The 23745-nt window shown below is 41.8% G+C and overlaps 1 protein-coding gene across 1 annotated transcript; it reads right to left on the bottom strand.

Annotated features, from left to right (window-relative positions):
- Positions 1–38: 38 nt before the first annotated feature.
- On the bottom strand, positions 39–23101 carry LOC146979896 (uncharacterized). Its single transcript, XM_085788741.1, has 9 exons — positions 22943–23101; positions 22800–22836; positions 2258–2400; positions 1995–2130; positions 1591–1863; positions 1238–1504; positions 995–1149; positions 844–909; positions 39–592 (listed from the first exon to the last, which is right to left on the bottom strand). The coding sequence occupies exons 2-8, from the start codon at positions 22831–22833 to the stop codon at positions 877–879; spliced, it is 1041 nt and encodes a 346-aa protein (XP_085644867.1). The 5' UTR covers positions 22834–22836; positions 22943–23101; the 3' UTR covers positions 39–592; positions 844–876.
- Positions 23102–23745: the final 644 nt, after the last annotated feature.

Here is a 23745-nt window from a genome sequence, read left to right as displayed (position 1 = left end):
TTGGTTAGAGTGTGAGATAGTTGTACTTGAAGTATTTTCATTTAATGCTTTATACTTCTTATACATTTCTGTAAAGATAAACTTGCAAAGATAAACATTTTTACACCCATAAACCTTATATGTGATAGGTGCTAAATGCCAGCAACTATTAACGGCACTTCAGTAACAGTAAACATTAATATGTGTAATTGCTTACCATAACCTATATGGTTCAACACATTTTGTCTCACCACACAGATAAACCATGTTTCACTCTTGGACCCCAGCTGTAGGCTAAGAAAACTACATTAAGCATTAATCAAACTTCCAGTAAGTTATCAAACAAAAGCTATTTTACCGTGAATATTACATACAATCAGGGAATCAAATGGCTGTTTTCCACACATTACATTATACATTACATTTTCCATTACATTAAAAGTAGGATTAGGTTTAGACTGTACTGAGGGCAGAAGCAGGAATGGTTTAGTCCTTTCCATTCAAATGGTGGTGTGGATCGAAGGAGAGATGGATCAGTGTTGAATGAGGTTGGAGTTACAGCGGCTCCTTAATCTTCTATAACTATAGCACCTCCTTGACCTCCTGCTGCGTCCTGAACAAAAAACAAACAAAAACAACACAACATGCATTTATTAATGACAAATTAACAGCAAGTTCAATGCAACTCAAAAACATGGAAATGTTTACATGATTGACTGAGCTCAAAATCCATAAGCATTTTTCAACTTTTCAACAATAGCAAAAAAACATTTTCCTTTATGTCTCCTTTGTGTCTGTGTTCAGCTAGTCAACACACCCTATAATGTGCACATTAAACAATGAAGACCTCTGTATAACACCTACTTGGCCCATGGGAAGTAGTCAACACACAAGGATTCACTGGCTGATAGGATAACTGGTATCATGTACCTGAAGTGATGATAATGAAATTAAAAAAAATAGCAACACATATTATAAACAGCTTGTCTAAATGCCCATTTGAGGAGGTACTTACATAGCACTGTCTGGCACTTGCTGCAGCCGACTCGTTGCTTTGAGAAGAGCTCTTTTTTCTGTGCTTTTTCATGCAGCAACAGCAAACAATTATCATTAAGATAGTCCCAACAGCACCAACAGCAATGCCACTAAACACAGATACGGGAACATCAACTGTAAGGGCAGAAAGATGTGGACACTTTAGTAACAATATTTTAAACATGTTTCTGCTTCTGTGAAGAAAAAATGAGCTATTCCTTACCCCCCTTTACTTCCAAATGCACAGTCATGGCCGGGTATCTGTTTTTGTCCACGAATTCAAAGGTGCCAGAATCCGAGCTTTCCACAGGATCAATTACCATGTAATTATCTGCGATCTCAAGCCTCCCCTTAAATCGCTCACTTATCGCAGAATATTCCGGGTAAGAGGACCCTCTATGGGTAAAAGTCACGTCCCCTTGGAGAAAGAAAGTGGGGTACTCAACGACGAGCCGCTCCTTTGGATCTTTATAAAAGTGCAGTGTATGTACTGTGGTGAAGAGGAGATTCAGAATATTTAGTCAAATACACTGCATAATTTTACTACACAGCTTCTATCAAGGTTACTAACATCACCTTCTACCGTTAAATTTTTCCTCTTCAGCAAAGTTTTGTCTTTTGCCCGGATATTGTAGATGCCGTTGCTAGCTTGAGTGGCGTATTCTATCTCCCAGGCATCATTACGCAGCCTTCCTCTTTCACTGTCATAGTTCGGACCGTCGCGACTCCACAAGTCCCTTTTCGAGCCTTTTCTTCTGTATGTTGGAAAGAATTCCATCTTTTCAGCCTCCTTAGGCATAGGCCAGGAGAGGCGAGACCCGAAATACGTGGTGATCTCCTCAGCACATTCTGAAAACATATACAGAAAAAAAATCATTTAGCCACCACTTAGCTAATAGAAAAACCTCTTAACACAAGGGTTTCTAATGGAATAGAGTATTTAAATATGCAGTTGAGAAGCAGTAGTGTGGTGTTCTCACCATCAATTTTTAATGTGATGATTCTGAATTGTCTACCGCCATCAGGTGGTGTCACAACAAAAGTTCCTTCATCTAGATCAGACAAATCTCTCAAATAAGCTTTGGAATTGGAAAATTTTATTCCTGAGTCCTTTACCTGAATATGTCAAGACAACAAAGACAACACACATTTACTGTCCTATAATTCTTGATCTGAACAGAAACCAGATCTTGCCTTAAATGGATGTCACAGCTGTAAAGTTGCAGCAGTAGGAACATCTCACCCTTCCGTCTTCAAACAACACTCTTGTGGTATACGACAAATGAAAGGTCAGCTTTCCACTGAAACGAGGGGGTGTATATTTAGGTGGTATTGTTAAACTGCCACCGTAGCACACTCTTTTCTCCTCTAATTCAGTGGATGAACCTTCAATCAGAAAGATACAAGGGAAGAAGAGCAGAGAATAGCTATTAAAATAAATGTAAATTTGAATTCCTTGTGTCAAGAAGAATGGAGTGGTTTATTGTATCGAATGCTGCACTTAAATCGAGCAGCACACGGATGGAGCTCAATAATGTATTAGCAATTTAAAGGTCATTTGTGGCTTTCTAAAAAGACAGTGGCATTACTATGATGTGGGTGGACAGCTGATCCAATATTTTTTAAGATATTCTTCTGTTCCAGAATGGAGAGAAGCTGCTTGGAGACAGTTTTTTATTGAAATAAAAGGCAGTTTAGAAATTGGCCTCATTACATTGTAGAAAATGCTTTAACCCAGATAGCAAAATTATTTTGGCCCATATCTGGCCCACACCTGACATGTTCATCCGGTCCACATACCGCGTGGAATGATGGCACTTGGGAGGTCCGCTCCTGTTTGCCAAAAGTGGGCCACAATCAAGCCATCACAATGCCAGATGTCAACCAAAAACAGGCCAAATAAACCAGCACTCAACCGAATGTGGGCCACTGTACACTTTTATTCTGGCCCAAATACGGCATAGGATGATGGCACAAGGGTGGTCCACAGTTGTTTGCCAGAAGTGGGCCACAACCAAACCAACACAGTGCCAAATGTCAGCCGTGACCAAATAAACCAGCACTCACCCAAATGTGGGCCACCACTGTACATTTTTATTCTGGCCCACATCCCACATGGAATGATGGCACAAGGGTGGTCCACAGCTGTTTGCCAGAAGTGGGCCACAACCAAACCAACACAGTGCCAAATGTCAGCCGACACCAAATAAACCAGCACTCACCCAAATGTGGGCCACCACTGTACATTTTAATCTGGCCCATATACCACTTGGAATGATGGCACAAATGTGGTCCACAGCTGTTTGCCAGAAGTGGGCCACAACCAAACCAACACAGTGCCAAATGTCAGCCAAAAATAGACCAAATAAACCAGCACTCACCCAAATGTGGGCCACCACTGTACATTTTTATTCTGGCCCATATACCACTTGGAATGATGGCACAAATGTGGTCCACAGTTGTTTGCCAGAAGTGGGCCACAACCAAACCAACACAGTGCCAAATGTCAGCCAAAAATAGACCAAATAAACCAGCACTCACCCAAATGTGGGCCACCACTGTACATTTTTATTCTGGCCCATATACCACTTGGAATGATGGCACAAATGTGGTCCACAGCTGTTTGCCAGAAGTGGGCCACAACCAAACCAACACAGTGCCAAATGTCAGCCAAGAAGTGACCAAATAAACCAGCACTCACCCAAATGTGGGCCACCACTGTACATTTTAATCTGGCCCATATACCACTTGGAATGATGGCACAAATGTGGTCCACAGTTGTTTGCCAGAAGTGGGCCACAACCAAACCAACACAGTGCCAAATGTCAGCCAAAAATAGACCAAATAAACCAGCACTCACCCAAATGTGGGCCACCACTGTACATTTTAATCTGGCCCATATACCACATGGAATGACATGAGTGGTCCACACTTGTTTCATAATGCTACATATCAACCAAGAGCTGAATACATTAGAACTCTTTCAAACGGGAGCCACAGTTAGCTCTCAAACTTACCCAGAACTGGTTTACAGTCAAGATCTTGTCTAGCCTCCACACTTTGGAGTCACAACCAAACCATGACAAAGTTCTATGTAAAATATGAACACATCATATAAATAAACAAGAACTGATCTGAATTTGTGGCTACATGTGATTATGGTACCTCCAGATATTGTGTTAAATGATGGCATGCAGTGGTCCAGTCTTGTTGGTCTCAGGGTCAAAGATGAAGATACCTACTGAAGAATTAAAGAAATAACCAGACACGAGAAACAACTTGTGAACAGTAGAGAACTATGATTCTTTATTTTTTATTTTTTTACCTGTGCCACAAAACAGGCAAAACAAAACAAACATGAAGATGAACCTGAAAATTCAGACCAAATGCGGAACACTGTTGTTGACCTCCAATGCTCACTCCAAAAAAATCATGGCCCCAACATCGTCTCGTCTTCATCTGGCCCTTTAAGAAATGCACAAAAGAACATATTTTGTTGACTCAGTAAAGCAGCACTGTGGTTGCAGTGAAGTGCAAAACACAAAACCTTATCAGGAGACCAAACACTAAAGGCCCCGTAAAGTGATATAAAGTTATACAATATTGTGTTGATGTCTTTCAATTCTTAAATCCATAGTCTGTTTTTAATTACAATTAATCTTGAAGATATAATTTATATTGTGTCTAATCACTGACCCAATATCTACTTGCTCAACCTCATTCTGTTCAGACAACAATGAAAGATGGCACTGATAACAAGCAAAGTGAACTGGAGTAAAGCAGCTTCATCAAACACTCTGACAAACTTCACAAGTTACAGTAATAAAACATAATGTATATTTGAGTTTGCCTTCATGTTTAAGGGGAATAGTGCACAGCCATTTAATTTTTTGCTATTTTGCTAACCTTTCCTCAGCATTTGATGGTTCAATGAAGCCAGCCGGAATGCAATTAATGGAGCATATCATATACATGTTGCAATGTGTGTATTTGTGTGGTTCTATCTGTCATAAAAAGAGGTGTTTTGGTGTGTCATGATGCTGCCAGCACGAGAGCTGGGATACTGGGTCGGAGGGTCTGATCTTACAAGGTTGGTTTTCAGCCAAGTGACGCTAGGTGGAAGGCAGAGAGCCTCCATTCTCACTGGAACAAACCAGCAACATTACTCTGAAGCTGTTTCATTAAGTAAAAAGTAGGTAAAAATCTTGAATATTTCCTCTTTAATGACTCTCCATGGGGACCCCCAAGATAGCTGTCAGTCTGGTGGTGCGTAATAGGTATCCACAAAACTCAACATTTACTGGACCAGAGGTCTGTGTGCTATGGAACGGTGCTCTGGCGGAACACTGGGGCCATACTCGGATCTAAAAGCCCTCACAAGAGGAGAGAGTTGGGATAAAAGTAGAGGGGAGGTCTCTCTGTCCTGGTTCTGGAGCTGGGGAGCAGAGCACCAGTGGACATACACAACCTGCGTGGCTTATAGGCCTTTTAACACATTTGAAAAACTGCTACAGTAGCTAGTAGGTATTAAAGCAATTCTTACCTTTCTGGAATTTTTACAAATTTTTTTGTTTAAGCTAAAATGCTATTAATAATCTAATGAACCACTAAAATGTAAGAGAAATTCAGCAGGGATAAAAACTCATCATTATTGCATTTTCATATAATTCTGAGAAAAGTCTGACCAATCCAAAAATTCAGTCTAAATAATACAATTGGATGGGCAACCTGGGGTGTACTGCGAAGCCAGTTTAGTGGGTTAGTGAGGTATGTTGAGTCTAAAGCCAGGCTCTCCTGTACTACAAATGTGGCTCTCTTTTAACCCGGCTAGATCTCCATGGTAACTTATGCTTAGCTCATAACCTGGTCCCGACCAGGTTATATTCAGAGTTTAATCATAAAACCGGCTATAAAAGCACCGCTGTTTCACTATTTTAACTTATTTACGACTGCGTCACCTTTACTTTGAAAGTCCAGTGGAGCTGGATCAGAACGGAGCGTTTGTACGGAGGGAGAGACCACACTGGCCCGCTGCTGTTGACTTTCTCTCTGAGCGTCTCCGCCGAGAGTTGTCTCCGCCTACAGTTGTCTCCGCCTACAGTTGTTCTCCTCACCCGTTGAGCTGAGCGTCAGGAGCTCATTATATATTAGGCTATAGCCTATATATTTTACTTTTATATACAGTCAGTGTCACACTGAAAGAAGTTGTTCGCTCGCAGCAGGACAGACAATCAGATGGATAATCGGTAAAGTTAATAATTTCACTTAATGTGGCCATGAATAAATTAATTCTGATGTTTCGCCTTATATGTCAGTGTTGCCCAAACGCAAACCTTGAATAGGTCTCCGCTGTTTTCACATTTAAAAAGGTCTTTGTTGTCTTTGTACAGAGACAATATGAGATTTGCTTGTAGTGCAGCACCTAAAAAAAACCCAATGTAGCCTATTCAGCCTCGCTTCCAATAAAACACACACTCGCGTTATAATTGCGATCAGTGAAATATATAATATAAAACACAATTTAAAATGACAGTTGATGTTGCTCTAGTTTATTTAGTTTAAATGGATAACGCTTCATATTTAAAAGTAGCGCAAGAGCTGTCAGAAAAATAAAAAGCAACCTCCTCTCATATTCATTATTTGCAGCAACACTGATGCTTCAGGCTGCGATCGTGCTTTTTTTATATCGCTCATACTCTCTCCATTAAAACAACCTGCTGCTCTGGGCTGAAATCAGCCCATTGTGGATCCATTTCGTGCGGAAGTAGAATAATATGAGGCCAAACGCCTCCTTTGATGTGAACGCGCACAGATCATAAAGCTGAGAGCCGGACTTAACAAACCAAGTTGATAACCAGCTTCATAGTACCGTGTTAACCCGGGGGTTTTGTTGAGCTGGAAGATGAACACAAAGCCTGGCCATGTTGAGCCTCCTTCACAGTACAGGCCTCCGTGCTTAATATGTAAGCAGCGCACTTCTCTCTACCCCGACCAGGAAGAAAACTTTTTTATCGTTATATTGTTTTTCCAACCCAGTTTTCCAACCCATTGCAACATGGCTGAGGCTCTGAGTTGAAAGCAACTCCATCCTACATATTAAACCTACCACATATCAAGTCTGAGATGACAATGAGTCAGCTAGCCTCACTCACACAATCGCTGTGTATTTACACCAGTTGACCACATGGTGGAGCTGAAGACCATGAATGCAGCAGTAAAGGGAAAAGTTTGAGGTTAGATAAGACCACATCAAACACTCAAAACTTCATCCACTCATGTTAACATTAGAAGTATGTTTTTGTCTTTCATTCCAGCTCAATTTAGCAGGGAGATGGCATGTAATATTAATATACCGGTATGTAAAAATGTATTTCAGCTGTTGCTTCATATTCATGATTAAAAGTCAAATACAGTTTTCATTAAAGGGGAACTAAACCCCTCAGTTTTGGATGACGTGCTCTAAGCTTGAAATTCAAAAAATGCCTTGATTATGGGCGGGGCTCCAGGAGCACTCTCCGATCCCCCCTCCCCCCTCCCCCCTGCGCCCAATTCACACCCGCGAAATCACACAAAAGAGAAAAAAAAGTAATAAACACACATCGACACTTCTGCTAGCGCTAACGAGCTACTAACGAGCTACTCTAACAGCACTAGTAGCGTGGACACTACTAGGAGAGGACGCCAGAGCCGTGACACAGCATCTACAGCTGATCCGCCGGCTCGTTAACTCGTTAACGGCTCGTTAGCGCCGGCCGCACAAACGATTCCCGTTCAGGCAGCTGTTAGCAGCCGTTAGCCGCAGCAGAGCAGCTAGAGCGCCTAGCAACCGTTAGCGGCAGGCAGCAGCCGGTGCTGATTGGTCGGGGAGCTGGTGGCCGGTGACGAAAGCTGCCTCCAAAACGTCATCTGCCTCCATCTCAGCCAATAGAAAAATTCGATTGTAATAGCCGTGTTTCAACCCATAGAGGGCAGTCACTCTACATTTTTACTACAAAATACACCAAATTGAAATATTTTGACTAAAATGTCAAAAGTTGGACCAGAATCAACTGACAACACTACCTTATACCCAAATACATTTGTTTTCAGCAGAAAAAAGTGGTTTAGGGGTTTAGTTCCTCTTTAAAGATGTGTTTCTAACTGAAATGTGAGTTCCCTACTTTTCAGACCCATGTACTGGCTTTTAAGAAAGGCAATGGGTGACAATTCCAGTTACAGTTTACATTACTGTCCCATCACTGCCAAGAGAAATCTTTACATTTACAAGAAAATGGCTATGCTTGCTGCATGGTGGCTGAACAAGCTTCTAATTCCTAAGTGACCATAGTGGAAAAAATGGCAAAAATCACAACACTGCCTTTTTTAAATTGTATTTGTTCATTTAGAATTGGGGGGATTTGTTCTGTACTTTGCCCTCTTTTTTTTTTTTTTTTTTTTTTTTTTTTTTACATATGCTGACAGCTTCATCTTGATTTCTGCTGTAGAACAGTATCACACATACTACACTATATTGTAGCTGACTTACGTGCGAGCTGTGTGGCACGTCTTTTCTCCTCTCTCTCTCTCCTCCCACCATCCCTGTCTCCGGCGAGATGAAGCCACCTTTTTATATAAGCCTCCACCTCCCGGTCTGTTGCAGTGGCCGTCAGTTGATTTTTTCTGACTGTTCCTAAAAATTGAGAGAACTGTAAAGCTTTGGATAGATTGCACACAATGGTTAGAAATGGCTAACTGCAAGGCATGCTATATCCTGCCCATAGTTGGGCAGCAATGAATGTAGTTTGAAAACAGTCTAGCCATGACCAGCCAGGAGGAAACTCGCCTTCAGCTGACGAACTGATTGCGGTGCATCATAGAACAGGGGACAGATAAACAGCTGGAGAAGATGGTGAAGCACATAGTTTTAGAAATGTTTATTACGGTGCAGGTTGCTGACTTTCGGCACAGAGTACGTCTTCTTCAGAGCAAACAGAGCATTTTAAGAATGGCAGCTTTAAACTGGCGCCTCATAAAATGTGATTGGGTGTATATGTTGTTGTATTATAAGTGTTTTATAAAGAGTCTTAGACTATCAGAATTTTTAATTAATTATATTGCTTAAGTGTTGTGTCGTGACGTATGAGCTGTTTTATATGATGCAGCTTACCTGCTCCTCCAATCAGACATGCTTCACTGAACTGGCACCCTTAATATGCCCTGAAGAAGACGTGCAGAAATGTCAGCAACCGGCACTGTAATAAAAACTTCTAAAACTGACCATGTGCTCCAGTGTCTTCTCCCTGCCAGCCATTGCTAAAACGCGTGTAGTCATGCACTTAAACAAATTTGAACACACATGGAACATGATCAAACAGCCTTCACTATTTGCCTGTGACTGTGAGACTTGGTTTTGTAGCTGCAGCAAGAAAATCAACAAGCAATGGCATTCTATTAGAATAGAATATTGTCTGCTACCACACTGATGCATAATCATCCACATCTGCATCTTAATTAATTGATTATATGATTAATTTCAGCACCCCTATCTACTCACAAGCATGAAAGAAAAGGAAGGAAGGGTTCATAATAAGACACATCACTAAGAAATATAACCCACAATTAACACTTACCAGTTACATCTTGTAACTGGAGGCTGTGGAATGCCGTTTTCCCATTCACGCCACGCCACTTAAGTTGTTTGGCCAGGAAGTTGGTCACTCAAAGCAGTAATCTCGGCAAAAAAAAATAACATACATGATCTATACGAGCAAATCTTGTTGTTTATATCAGCACTGCACACTGTACAAGTAAATAGTCTACGATTTACGGTCAAAGCTAACGATTCATGTAGGCTACTCACACTGTAGCCTACAGTCTGATCATCGAACGCGACCACTAGTGATGTTCGATACCACAAATTTTCTTTCCGATCCGATACTGAGTAAAATTCAGGCTGGTATCGGCGATACCGATCCGATACCGATACTTTGTGCATATGCACCTAATATGCCTGGTAAATCTAAAAAAAAAGTAGTGTATTTCAAGTCATAGCTTCCTAAGGATACAAGACATCAGAGTAACATATGTATCTATTTTAAACTCTGAAGTATATTGAGGTAGCGGCCTCGTTTACAATAAGGTGTATAATAACACTACAATAGCCAAGCTAATAGTACAACAACAGAAAAAACAGAGGACTCACACAATCGTACAAAATATGTGAAAATGGTGTTTCAGACACTAAAAAAAGAACATATTGTAAAATAATAAAACCATTCAACCAAAATATTATTTATAATTTTCCCACAGATATCTGTCTTGGCTGTTTGTGGAGCTGCCATTGACTCTACACAGACTGAGACAGACTGACTGTTGAGTGAGCAGCGGGTTACGCATTACGCACTTACCCAGGCGGAAGAAAAAGTAGTTCCTAAAAACTGCATGTCATTTAGACAAGGTCTCAATAGTTTAGTTACTTTCCACCATGTTCCTGTTAATGATATACATTACCACAAGTATGAAGTATCAAAAGTATCGATATTTTCATTTGAGAATCGATTTTTGAGCACACAGACCTGGTATCGGAAGTATCGATATTTCAGTATCGATCCGCACATCACTAGCGACCACAGTGCTCACACTTTACGGTTGAAAAACGCCCAATATGAAATATTACCAGCCAAAATATGTTTTCACTGGCCATTGAACTGCTCACAACACAGCATTCTTTTAGAGGAACATGTGAGTTCAAATTGCATAATAGTACATAAACTGAATAATGTTTTTCCATGTTCCATGTAAACTATTTTCTTGTCTCTGTAGCTATACAACATGTCACGTCTGCCTGGTCACATTAACCTTGTATAAAAACTGAATGTTAACTAGCTATCATTTTTTGCAGCACTGGCAACCTGACAAAACAATGTGAAGTTCCAACAATACGAACTAAATGTTGCACAGAGAGATTCATTCATTCGTTTATTTTTCGTTCAGGTACTCACCTCACCGTCCGTGACTGCAGCTGTTGTCTCCTGGGTAGGCTCGCGCGCACTTTCTGCTCCCTTGCTCCCTTGCGTCAATTCGAATATGATGCATTCAAAGAGACTCGTAATTTGGAAAACTCCAACTTGAAGCGGAAAAAAAAAACCATAACGGAAAGTAGAGTTTGAATAAGATACGATCCTTCACGGCATACAGACTTAATGACTTAATTAAAAAAAGATATATAGATAGATGATATGTTCAGGTAAATGTAGGTCTTTGTTAATACATTTTCCAATGTCGGCCTGCCAGTCATTTTCCATGAGACACCATGGCACAGAGCAGGGAGTGGTTTCTGTTCACAAATGAACTCTTGGCCTAGGCTATGCTCTTATTGGCACACTCTGTCAAGGAATGTACAGTATGTTGTGCATTTAGTGAATTGAATTGAATTGAATTGAATTGAATTGAATTGAATTGAATTGGATTTATTTATTTGAAACAGAGATGCACCAAAAAAAAACATTAATCTTGTAAGACAAGAAGAGATGCTATAGCAACAACCTGTAGTCCCTGGGCAGGTAAAGTGAAAGCAGATAACAGTATTAAAATCATTTAAATATGACAGATTAAGTGACATGATGACCATAATATTTTAAAAATAGACAGAATATATAGTTAAAGCAGGGAACAAGAGCGCCAAATCATGAAGTGCACAATAGGGATCAACAGCACATACTCTCTCTTACTCTCATCACACATGAAAGTTATATTAATTTATATATATATATATATTATAAATTAACTTTAATCAACAAACAACAAATTCATCACAGTCGGCACATTATTTATACTGACAGATAATACTGCACAAGAGAAGAAAAAGTTAAACTCGACTATGCCTACTGTATGTTATTCCTGCTGGTGTCAGACGGATCTCTCTAACAACTCTCAGAATTCACCATCCGCTTGTTCTGTTAACTTTTTTTTCTCTCAGATTTTTATGAACGGTTTTGTTTCTATTTTTTTTCATGGGTGCAACATTCAGGCTTGCCATAGGGATGTGTTGTTCATGATAGACATAGCTTAGATAAAATTCTCCTCTCACCTCCATAGTGGAGAACACAATTAAGGCAGTTAAGGCCTAAAAGTCTTTAGTCCTCTCACTGCTTCCATAGCAAACTCCAACAAAGAAGCTGGACGAGGCTCCATTAGTGGCGAGCTTCTTCCAGAATGAGTGAAGGAGCAATATTGCAGGTCGTTCCTGGCTGCTGCAATTGTCAATCATGCCCATCATGGAACATTCCGCCGAAAAAGGAATATCTACTTATCTTATCTTATCTGATCTTATCTATTATCTTATTTAAAAAAAACTGGCCCAGGTTTATTTATTTAGCAAAAAAATGCATTAAAACAGAGTGCAGTGAGTGACAGGAATAGTGGACAGCGGTTCAATGAGAGAAGCAAACTTACTTAACTTGTCTTGTCTTTTCTTGTCCTGGCACATTTGTACTTCACAAAGTATGGACCCCACCATGTTACATGCGGGCCACTTTAGGCTCACATCCAGATTAGTCTATGCTTACTTGCCGTCTTTTGGCCAAAAGTGGCCCCAATGTGTTTCAGCGAAGGTGGGCCACATGTGCTGAGCCATATCTGGGCCACTTTAGGCTCACATTCAGATTAGTCGATGCTAATTTGCCGTCTTTCGGCCAAAAATGGCCCCAATGTGTTTCAGCAAAGGTGGGCCACATGTGCTAAACCATATGTAGGCCACTTTAGGCTCACATCCAGATTAGTCGATGCTAACATGCCGACTTTTGGCCAAATGTGGCCCAAATGTGTTTCAGCAAAGGTGGGCCACGTGTGCTACACCATATGTGGGCCACTTTAGGCTCACATCCAGATTAGTCGATGCTAACATGCCGACTTTTGGCCAAAAGTGGCCCAAATGTGTTTCAGCAAAGGTGGGCCACGTGTACTGAACTATATGTGGGCCAGTTCAGGCTCACATCCAGATTAGTCGGTGCTTACTTGATGTCTTTTGGCCAAAACTGGCCCAATTGTGTTTCAGCAAAGGTGGGCCACGTGATTTTTCTCATATGTGGGCCACTTTAGGCTCACATCCAGATTAGTCAGTGCTTACTTGCCGTATTTTGGCCAAAAGTGGCCCCATTGTGTTTCAGCAAAGGTGGGCCACGTGCGTTTTCTCATATATGGGCCACTTTAGGCTCACATCCAGATTAGTTGATGCTAACATGCCGTCTTTTGGCCAAAAGTGGCCCCAATGTGTTTCAGCAAAGGTGGGCCACGTGTGCGGAACCATATGTGGGCCACTTTAGGCTCACATCCAGATTAGTCGATGCTAATTTGCCGTCTTTCGGCCAAAAGTGGCCCCAATGTGTTTCAGCAAAGGTGGGCCACATGTGCTAAACCATATGTAGGCCACTTTAGGCTCACATCCAGATTAGTCGATGCTAACATGCCGAATTTTGGCCAAAAGTGGCCCAAATGTGTTTCAGCAAAGGTGGGCCACGTGTACTGAACCATATGTGGGCCACTTTAGGCTCACATCCAGATTAGTCGGTGCTTACTTGCCGTCTTTCGGCCAAAACTGGCCCAATTGTGTTTCAGCAAAGGTGGGCCACGTGATTTTTCTCATATGTGGGCCACTTTAGGCTCACTTCCAGATTAGTCGATGCTTACTTGCCGTATTTCGGCCAAAAGTGGCCCCAATGTGTTTCAGCGAAGGTGGGCCACGTGCGTTTTCTCACATGTGGGCCACTTTAGGCTCACATCCAGATTAGTCGTTGCTAACTTGCCGTCTTTCGGCCAAAACTGGCCCAATTGTGTTTCAGCAAAGGTGGACCACGTGCGTTTTCTCATATGTGGGCTACTTTAGGCTCACATCCAGATTAGTCGATGCCTACTTGCCGTATTTCGACCAAAAGTGGCCCCAATGTGTTTCAGCGAAGATGGGCCACGTGCGTTTTCTCACATGTGGGCCACTTTAGGCTCACATCCAGATTAGTAGTTGCTAACTTGCCGTCTTTCGGCCAAAACTGGCCCAATTGTGTGTCAGCGAAGGTGGGTCACGTGCGTTTTCTCACATGTGGGCCACTTTAGGCTCACGTCCAGATTAGTCGTTGCTAACTTGCCGTCTTTCGGCCAAAACTGGCCCAATTGTGTTTCAGCAAAGGTGGGCCACATGCGTTTTCTCATATGTGGGCCACTTTAGGCTCACATCCAGATTAGTCGATGCTAACATGCCGTCATTCGGCCAAAAGTGGCCCAAATGTGTTTCAGCAAAGGTGGGCCACGTGTGCGGAACCATATGTGGGCCACTTTAGGCTCACATCCAGATTAGTTGATGCTAACATGCCGTCATTCGGCCAAAAGTGGCCCAAATGTGTTTCAGCAAAGGTGGGCCACGTGTGCTGAACCATATGTGGCCCAGCCTTGGTTCACTTACAGAATAACGATTCCCTACTCTGCCACGTATTTGCCAAAGATGGGCCATATTTGTTTTGTGATATGAGGACCGAATGTAGCATTTACCACATGGGCCACTATAGGCTCACATCTGTTTTGTGCGGGCCAGAAGAATGCCTACAGTGCCGGATTGTTGCCTGAAGTGGCCCACATCCGTATGCTATCTGGGAACTCTGATAGAAGCTATATTGAGTAGTTGAGTTTTCTTCCATATAATTAAAATTAAAGAGACCCCGAGGTGCTCTCAATTTCTCTCGCTGTGAGACTCCCGGTCTGCAACTGGCTGCCTCATTTGCATAAAGTTGAACTTCTCTCAACTTCTAATTGACGCTCTCGATGCGTCAACGCTCCCAACGCCCGTCTCCGTTGAAAATGAATGACTTCCGGCCGCCGCGACACTCCCAACACTTTTGGTGTGAACGCACAGTTAAAGCAGAAGTAAGCGATCCAGTCGTTTTGGCTAATGCTGCGTTCCAGGCAGGCTTTTGAAACCGTAAATTACAGCTTCAAGTCACGACTTACGACTTTGTAGCGTTCCAAGCAACCCACTCGTGTTTTTCCGACCTGTTTTACCGGTGAAAGTCACTATAACAGCCACTCGTAACTTCCGACCCGTGAACTCGTACCAGATCTGGTACGACTTCACAGGTCGGAAAAATACGAGTTTCCTTGAACGCACCATAACGTCCTCGTCCCTACGTCACCACATTCAGGCGCATCCCTTGGCTGCACACACAGCCCTGCATGCCGTTCTCTCTCCTCATTGGATAAAACTTGTAGGATACAAGAAAAGTTTTCTCCTCGGCTCAGAGCAGAGCAGAGTGACTGACAGACGTGTTTCAGTCCAAACACTCTATGTAGCCTAAGTGATTGCTGTCGGAAGATATAACTATTTAAGACTTATATTAACCCTCTATTGCATAGTGTTGCCATATGGCAACAATTACTTTATCTTCATTTTTCTAAAAAGCTATGATATTTTTTTTTTTTTTTTTCAGTTAGGTGTGCAAAGGGGGCTTTTACTTTGAAGGACATACAGTTTATGAGGTCAAATTACCAAGATATCCTGTTTGCCAGTCCCTTTTGCTCATGGACATCTGCCAGGTGAACATCACTGTGCGGGGCTCCCGAAGACCGTCTTTTATTTAGAATTTTGGAAAGTTTTCATCAAATAAAAAATTGAAATCACTATCTGGGGAAAGTAAACTTTATTTTTTTAACATTTAATTCAGTTTTGATGTAATAGTATTTTTGTAATATGCTAAAATACATGTGTTGCCATATGGCAAATATGGAAAATTCCTGGTGCATTCAACGCAATTGAGTCCCATTGACTTACATAGCATGAACCTACCCTAAGACTATGTTTACAACCTTTTCTTATATTTTAAAGGTAAAAACATTATATTTTTTTATATTTTGTGATTAAAGGTATTTTGTAACATATTATCTAAATGGACTTGCACTTATATCTTCTAGATAACTGAATGAAATGAAATAAAATGAGTGATTCAATGTACTTCATTGAGACGGGTTCCAGGTTCCAGGTTCTCAGACATTTTAGATAACTGTTGAAATTATACAATGTTTTTACTGTATAAATGTTTGTTTGTTAGTTTTGGTTGAGTATGAGATGGATTTGTTGAGTTTTGCTTTAAATAAAATTAGTTTTTGGTCAAAAATGTTGATTTTATGGGACTTTCCACGATTGCATATTGTTGCCATATGGCAACAATTTACCAACGACCCCCCCTTTACAAAAAATTTAAGATTTTTTTTTAAATATTTCTGTTATTTAGACAATTTTAAGTAATAAAATCATGCAAAACATTTTTTACCATGCCTTAGTAATATTTCATGTAAAAATATCGCTTACTTCTGCTTTAAAGCGTGTGAGCGGCTTCATGGTGCATTCAAGTGCACCTCGTAAACTCATAAATCTATATCGAAGTTGCTTTTTGTTCTTATTTAAATTTGTTGAAATACATGGAGATCTGTCTTACTTTGTTGTTGTTGTTGTTTTTTTACTACATTCTTTTTAATGATCTAAACAAAATGATAGAACAAAATTACTGAAGCAAAAACATTTGCCCATTCAGAATCCCATTCATTTCTGTATAGTCAAAAAATTAATTAGCCTAATAAAAAAAAAACATTTCAAATTGTTTTCTAAAATTCCAACATATTTTTGTTCTACGTGTCCCCAGCTGCCTCTGTGGTAATTTTCAAATACTTTTACTGTACCATTTACTAATAATCTGATGCTGCAGTTTCCGAACGTCATCTATGGTCAAAACTGGCTTCCGGTTTGCCGGTTTGGTGGAATTTTACGCTTACGTTTCCATGGTTTTCAGGCGTTGTCATAGTTGCCGTAAACGCATGGATCTATTAACGCTGGCTTTTAACACAGATGTCAATTTGTGTGATATCCACTGTTAGAAGCTGCTGTGATGATCCATGCGTTTTACAGATTTTCATTGGGGGAAAAAAAAAAAAAATCCATGCATTTACCGCGGCTACTGAAACCATGGAAACGTAAACATAACATTCCAAAACCGGCAAAACAGGCTACGTTTTTGACGTTCGGAAAAAGGTGGATACACTAAATCTGCCTACATAGGCCGTTTTAGAAAATTCATTTTAAAAAAAATACAACATTTCAAATTGTTTTCTGCAAACTCCACCAGATTCTAGTTCTACATGTCCTCAGCTACCTCTGTGGTAGGGGAGACTGGGGGCAGTTGCAACCGGTTGCAACTAGAGCACTGGAAAAGAACGACACCACCATTGACTCCCGTGGTAAGGGTTTTGCGCCCCGAGTGGCAGGATATGGGTATTGCAAAAGCGCCCAGAAAACCCATTCACTCCAATCTATGTGTGTTGCCCACTTGCTTGTAAATTGATGAAAACGGCAGTGTTTTTGTTTTTAGGTGTCTTGGTCATATCAAATTATACTTATAATTTGTTTATTACAAAATGTAGATTGAAACAACTATTGAGACAACTATTTTTTTTTTTTTTTTTTTTTACTCGCCTATGTGTTAATATTTATCTGTAAAGGATCCTCAATGATGCTATTAACGTGGGCGATCTATAAATGTCCTTAAATTATTGAAAATACCACACTTGCTCATTCACCAGCAATGCAGAGTTGTCAGTTCTTGGGCGCTTTTGCAATACCCATATTCCGCCATCAGGAGGCGCTTCCATTGAACCAATGCGTGTCGTTACCATAGACTGTAAAAAGAATGGACGTAGCGTCCGTGACGTCACCCATTGGTTTGGGGGAGTCTGTTTTGTGCCGCTACTACGAGGGTTTGAACCGCGCCATGTTGGATTCTACTTGCCATATTTGGAGCGGTGCGGCCGTTGGCCGGCCGAGAGCCCGCCCACTGGCCTCGTAGCAGCGGTCACCGGACCTGTCACTCAACGGTTCTGCGCCCTAATTGGCCAGAACTTTAAACCTAATAACAGTAAAACGGTAGAGTTTTAAAAAAATTCACCCCCCTCAGAGTGTGTGCGGGGGTAGAAACTATCGGTTGAGACCAAAAAAATGAAATGTACCAGGCTGTAAATATGTTTTTTTAAGCTGTAAAATCGGCTATTTTAACATGGGGCTCAATTGGAGTTGCTCCCTTCTGGAGCCAGCCCCCAGCGACAGCCGAGGGGATTGCAGTTTTTTGAACGCGGAAGTGAGCTTCACTCCTCAGACCGACAACTGCCCCCTTGGTCGTTACTCTCTTTTCCAGTGCTCTAGTTGCAACAAGGGACGGTTGCAACAAGCCTTATGGTGCGTTCCAGGCAGGCTTTTTAACCCGTAAGTCACAACTTCAAGTCACCAGTTACGAGTTTGTAGCGTTCCAGGCAAGTTACGAGTTACGAACTGGGAACTGGGAGTAGATCGATCTAGTACGAGTTCACAGGTGGGAAGTTACGAGTTTGACTGTACGTTCTAACGGGTAACCATAGGAACAGGTCGGAAAAATACTAGTTACGGGTTGCCTGGAACGCACCATTATTTCTCCAATCAGAAACATGCTAGAGTGATGACACTCACACTGCACATTCACAGTTAGACCCTCTACCCACCAATAATAGAAAAGACATATTCAGCATCTGCTCCTGCTTGTACTGAGACAAAGTTGTTTTAAGGGTATGAAAGTAGCTTTTTTCATGAGCTGTATTTTTGTCAGACTGTCCTGACCTTTTGTATGAATTAATCCAAACCTACCTAGTTTGAATCACTGTTTTGTTGACTATCAAATGACATGGTTAGCATGTGTCAGTGTCATTGTGTCTAGCTAGTACATGATGTTTTGTCATGACTGACAGGGTGGGGACGGTTGCAACAACTGCCATTTGAATGTGAAAGCACATATGCAAATGCAAATGTATAAAATGAAACATTTTTAGCTTAAAATAGGCACAATATATCTATTTTTTTCCCTCATGATGAACAGAACAGCCAATTATATTAACCCATGAGAGACTAAGATTTCAAAATAATTCTCCAGATAACTTCCTATAATGAAATATGCAATTTGTAGTTGTATCTTATTCTATGGGACAGACGGAGCCACATATATTTTCCTTTGAAAATTAGAGAAAAGTACATTTATTTGATGTCGTACAGTGAATAAATCATCCAAAAGTACAGTACATGTTTATAAAAGTTTCTTGTATTGCAAATAGTTCCATTCTTCTTGTCTCACACTGAGCTATTGAGTTTCATTACCACTGTTAACCTCTGCACATTGACTCAAGGCCTATGTTCTACGCAAAACAAAACTCCAACTGTTCTCTGATAAATATTACTAAATAACAAAATAATACTATAGTATTATTGTAAGACAATGCATATTTTAGGAATACTTTGCTTATTGAGACAAAAATCAAAAGTTAATTAGTGAAATTTAATGTATATTTAATATGTTGCAACCGTCCCTGATCCGTGTTGCAACTGTCCCCACGTTTGGGGTCAATTGCAACGTCTGGATTCTTCCATTCAAATGAATATTGTGATTGATGTGTCATATGTAACCATCTTTAAATGGTATGACTAGGCTAATTAGCTGACAAATGTATGTTTAATCTATAAAAGTTTGGTGAGCCTAGTCCAAATAGTCTCTGAGTAACTGAGAAAAATGTAAAATGTGTTGCAACTGTCCCCAGTCTCCCCTAACTTGTGGATAGCGTGACCGAACTTCTCCGAAGCGCGGATGGTGTGACCGCAGTAATAAACATCAACTGGAAAGGGGCTGCCCCACGTTGAGGTCCTCACTGCCGGCGGCCCCGGTTCGAATCCCGCATCGGATGGCCCTTTCCCACATGTCATTCCCCCTCTCTGCCTCCCCATTTCCTGTCTCCCTCTCAACTGTGCTATCGATTAAAGGCAATAAAAAAAAAAATAAAACATCAACTGGAAAGACTATGGCAGAAAAATATAGACACGCTTTAAAATTTAAAAACCTCTATCCTGGGGCGGTGTTTAGCTCAGTTGGTAGAACACCCACCACATGTGTTGAGGCTATAGTCCTCACTGCAGGCGACCCCGGTTCAAATCCCGCATCGAGCGGCCCTATCCTGCATGTCACCCCCCCTGCCTCCCATTTCCTGTCTCTCTCTGAACTATCCATTAAAGACCCCCTCCCATGAAGATCGTGCTTTTCACATGTTCCTGTGGCATTTTTCTTGTGTTAGAGGACAAGGAAGTGCAAAGAGTTTTTCTGCCTTCAAATTGCTGTGAACCAATGGCAGACGCAAACTGGCAGTTTCAGGGAGTGCATTAGTGCTACAAGCTCCCGCCCCGCTCTGCATCTGGCTCAGAGGTATAGCTCATCTGGTAGAGCAGTTTACACTGGCCCTCATTTATGAAACTTGCGTACACCAAAAAAATGGGTGTACACCAAATTCACCGCAAGGATCGGCATTTATTAATCTGAGCGTGAGCGTACGGTACGCACAAATCTCACGCCAGCTCTGACCAGGTGTACGCACGTAGAACATGCAGGAAGGAGTGCCGCTGTGTCAAAATGATTATTAAACCATAGTCTAATAACGCAGCGATGTGGATCACATGTTGTTGTTGTTAATATTGATAAAAAGTTAAAAAGTAGCCAAAAAAGAGAAACGCTACAACCAAGTCCGTGTTGAAAATTTAACTCGACTTTTATTTTGAGCAACTGAGATGAATTAAAAACCACGATGTGACAGATGCTCGTTAATCAGCTGTGTAAACAGAAACAGTCAATGACAGACTGACCTGTTATTGTAGATCACACACACAAACTTCCAACATCTCCTGCACCAGAGCATGACCGGACGGCTCCTCAGTCTCTCTCTGCCGGACACCGGAGCCGGCGGGGGGGTGGGGGGGGCGCTACCTGTCCAGGTCCAGCTGATCTCCGCGGCGGAGTGTTTTTTTTTTTTTTCCCCAGTCACCGGGACCTGACAGCGGGAGATCGGGCCGGTGTTTCACATCCCTCCATCAGCCGAACCATGCCAGCGGTGCTGATGGTTATAAAGTCGCGTTCGCAGCAGTAATATATGATTTCTCCTCAGCAGTGTTGCCAGGTGTACGATAATTATCGTATTTGTACGATAATTTGGCCCTCTGTACGATGTACGATCAATAATCCCAAAAAGGGCCAAATGTACGATAATTTGACCATTTCGTGAATGTGTGGTTGTAATCAGCCTGCCGCAACTATCTGCCGGATTTTTTTTGTGAACCCTGAAGGCATCTGTTCCCATGTGACAAGTTTCCAGCCAATCACGAGTGACGTTCATGCGTTTGTCTCAGAAAAACGAGCATGATTGGCTGAATGGTCAGCTGCGCCCGCCCCATGAGACGTTCAGGTCGAGTCCAGAAGTCAAGCGAGCGGAATTCAAAACAGAAGAATGCAGGGAAATGAGACAGTAAGGCCCCTGAAGGAGACAGTAAGGCCCTTGCACACTGAGTTGTTGTTGTTTTTTTTGCCCGAAACCGCCGCACGTTTATTCGACATCATGTCATGTTGATCATGACTCTGAAATTTTGTTCATCCATCCGTCCGTCCGTGTGTGTGTGTGCGCGCGCCAGCCGCCGGATCAAATTGGTTGTTGTCTTTTTAATGTGTGGCTTCAGGAGAGCTAAAGATCTACCACCACTAAAATAAACTGTGTGATCATAATTAGGTCTATTTGCTCTTGAGGATTGGATGGCCAAACATTTTATTTTTCTCATTTTATTTCCCGACAAGTTAGAAGACCACAAAATAGTGACGACTGTAAAAAAAAACGGACAACCCCACTTGGGGTGGGGGGGGGGGGGGGGGGGGGGGGGGGGGGGGGGGGGGGGGGGGGGGGGGGGGGGGGGGCTGCTGCTGATGTGGTGCCGTGAATCCATTCCGTACTGACGTTACAAAGCCGTGAGTGCCCATAGGACGCTATTATACACTAGAGTGACTATAGTGCATCAGCATATTTGACTATAGTGCATCAATATGCTTGTTATTTTGGTTATAAAAGGTGTACGATAATTTCCCTCAAAATACGATAATTTTATGCCTCTGGTACGATAATCCTACATTTCCCACCTGGCAACGCTGCTCCTCAGTCACTTGTGTTTAGTAAACTACAGGAGCATTTCATGAGATCGCTGGGTTTCCTGACGTGGTCGGTGACACGTGCGTCTGCAGCCTCCATCCATCGGGATGACGCTTATCAATCACAAAAACTATCAATCTATCAATGTCCAGATATTTAATGTTGCCGCCCTCTCCCTGTTCAACGCGGTAACGCCAGTAAAGTCTCTTCTTGGCCGTCTTCCGTGTCTCCATGTCGTAAAAGGGGCAGGGCGACGCCTCTAAAGCAGGAATATATCGGGGCGTGACATTTAAATGACGCTCGTTTTCAGCCGCCGGATTCATCACCACCACGCCGGTTCTACGCCGAAATCAGCAGCGTACACACTTTTAGTAAATCACACGTGACACTTGGCGTACACTGATATTTACACCAGAATCTACACCAGATCCTGCGCAAGTTTGATAAATGAGGGCGAGCAAGGACTATATTCCAGTCTGGGAACGAATCCCAGTGTGCAGTTTTACGCTAAACGCGCTGAATCGGTAATTGTACAATGTCCACCTGTCAGCGAGCGAGGGGGTGGTTGGGCGGGTGCAGAGCAGCGCAGTCTCCGTCCACCCTCCAGAGGTGCATTGCTAATGAGCTGCTGGTTTTAAAATAATCAAAAAGGGTCGCGGGAGGGGGACTTTAAAGGTGAAAAAAAACAAAAACAAATAGGCCCTGAAAAACCTGTAGCCTACTGTCTATTGATCATCTCTACTCACCAATGAGGAAACTGAAAACAGTCAGGAACAACATGTCCTGCAGAGAGAGAGAAAAAAAAGATTATAGGCTACCAATGTTGTTAACCGCTCAAAAAACTCAATAAGGAGCATGAGACTTATACAAAAACAAGTTAGTTACTCACTGTGCAATATTCACGTCTTTCCTCTCGGACAATGTTGCTCGTGTTAGTAGACTGTTGAAGTAGGATGATCTAAGTATAGCCTACTGATGTTGAGTCGGAGTTTACTAGGCTACAGGAGACAATAAAGCTGTTGCTCGTGTGATAGGCTACATGATGTCTGTAACTGCAGCAGGGCGGGGTGTGTATGGAGGCCATAGAGTGCCATCTACAAATGGGGGAAGGACATACGGGAAGGAACAGGGATACACACACACACACACACACACACACAGGAAACAGAAGACACCAAAAGAGTCAAGCCCGCTCTCCATACTCTTCCAATTGGATTATTTTAAGCCCATCTTTGCCAACCCACAATGTCTATAGCTTTAAGACCAACACTCCAGCACCTTTTGAAATGGAAAGTAGACTAAATATGCACAACAGAAGCAGAAAACTATACATTTACTTCTGCTGATTTGAAGCCGCCTCACCTAAGCCCCATTCTATTATGGACACCTCACTTTTGGCAAGTTTAGTCAGTGTTATATTAATAAGTCTGTTTAATGTTAGTGAGCAAAAAAGTTGATTTTAGTCAGGTCAGGACTAAAAACTGGAAAGCCTGCAGCACTCAGTCTGTTGGGGAGGTCTCCCTGGTCAATTACAGAGTCATGGTGAACAGGGTTAATACATATCATGTACCATGTCTTGTCTTGTGTTTTTAACTGGACCCAGAGTCTGTACTAATAAATTATCTATCTATCTATCTATCTATCTATCTATCTATCTATCTATCTATCTATCTATCTATCTATCTATCTATC

Source organism: Trachurus japonicus, chromosome 10 (genome assembly GCF_045865225.1).
Source record: "Trachurus japonicus isolate A0001 chromosome 10, Traja_1.0".
In the NCBI taxonomy this organism is placed as follows: Eukaryota; Metazoa; Chordata; class Actinopteri; order Carangiformes; family Carangidae; genus Trachurus; species Trachurus japonicus.
This window is presented reverse-complemented; position numbering and strand designations above follow the sequence as displayed.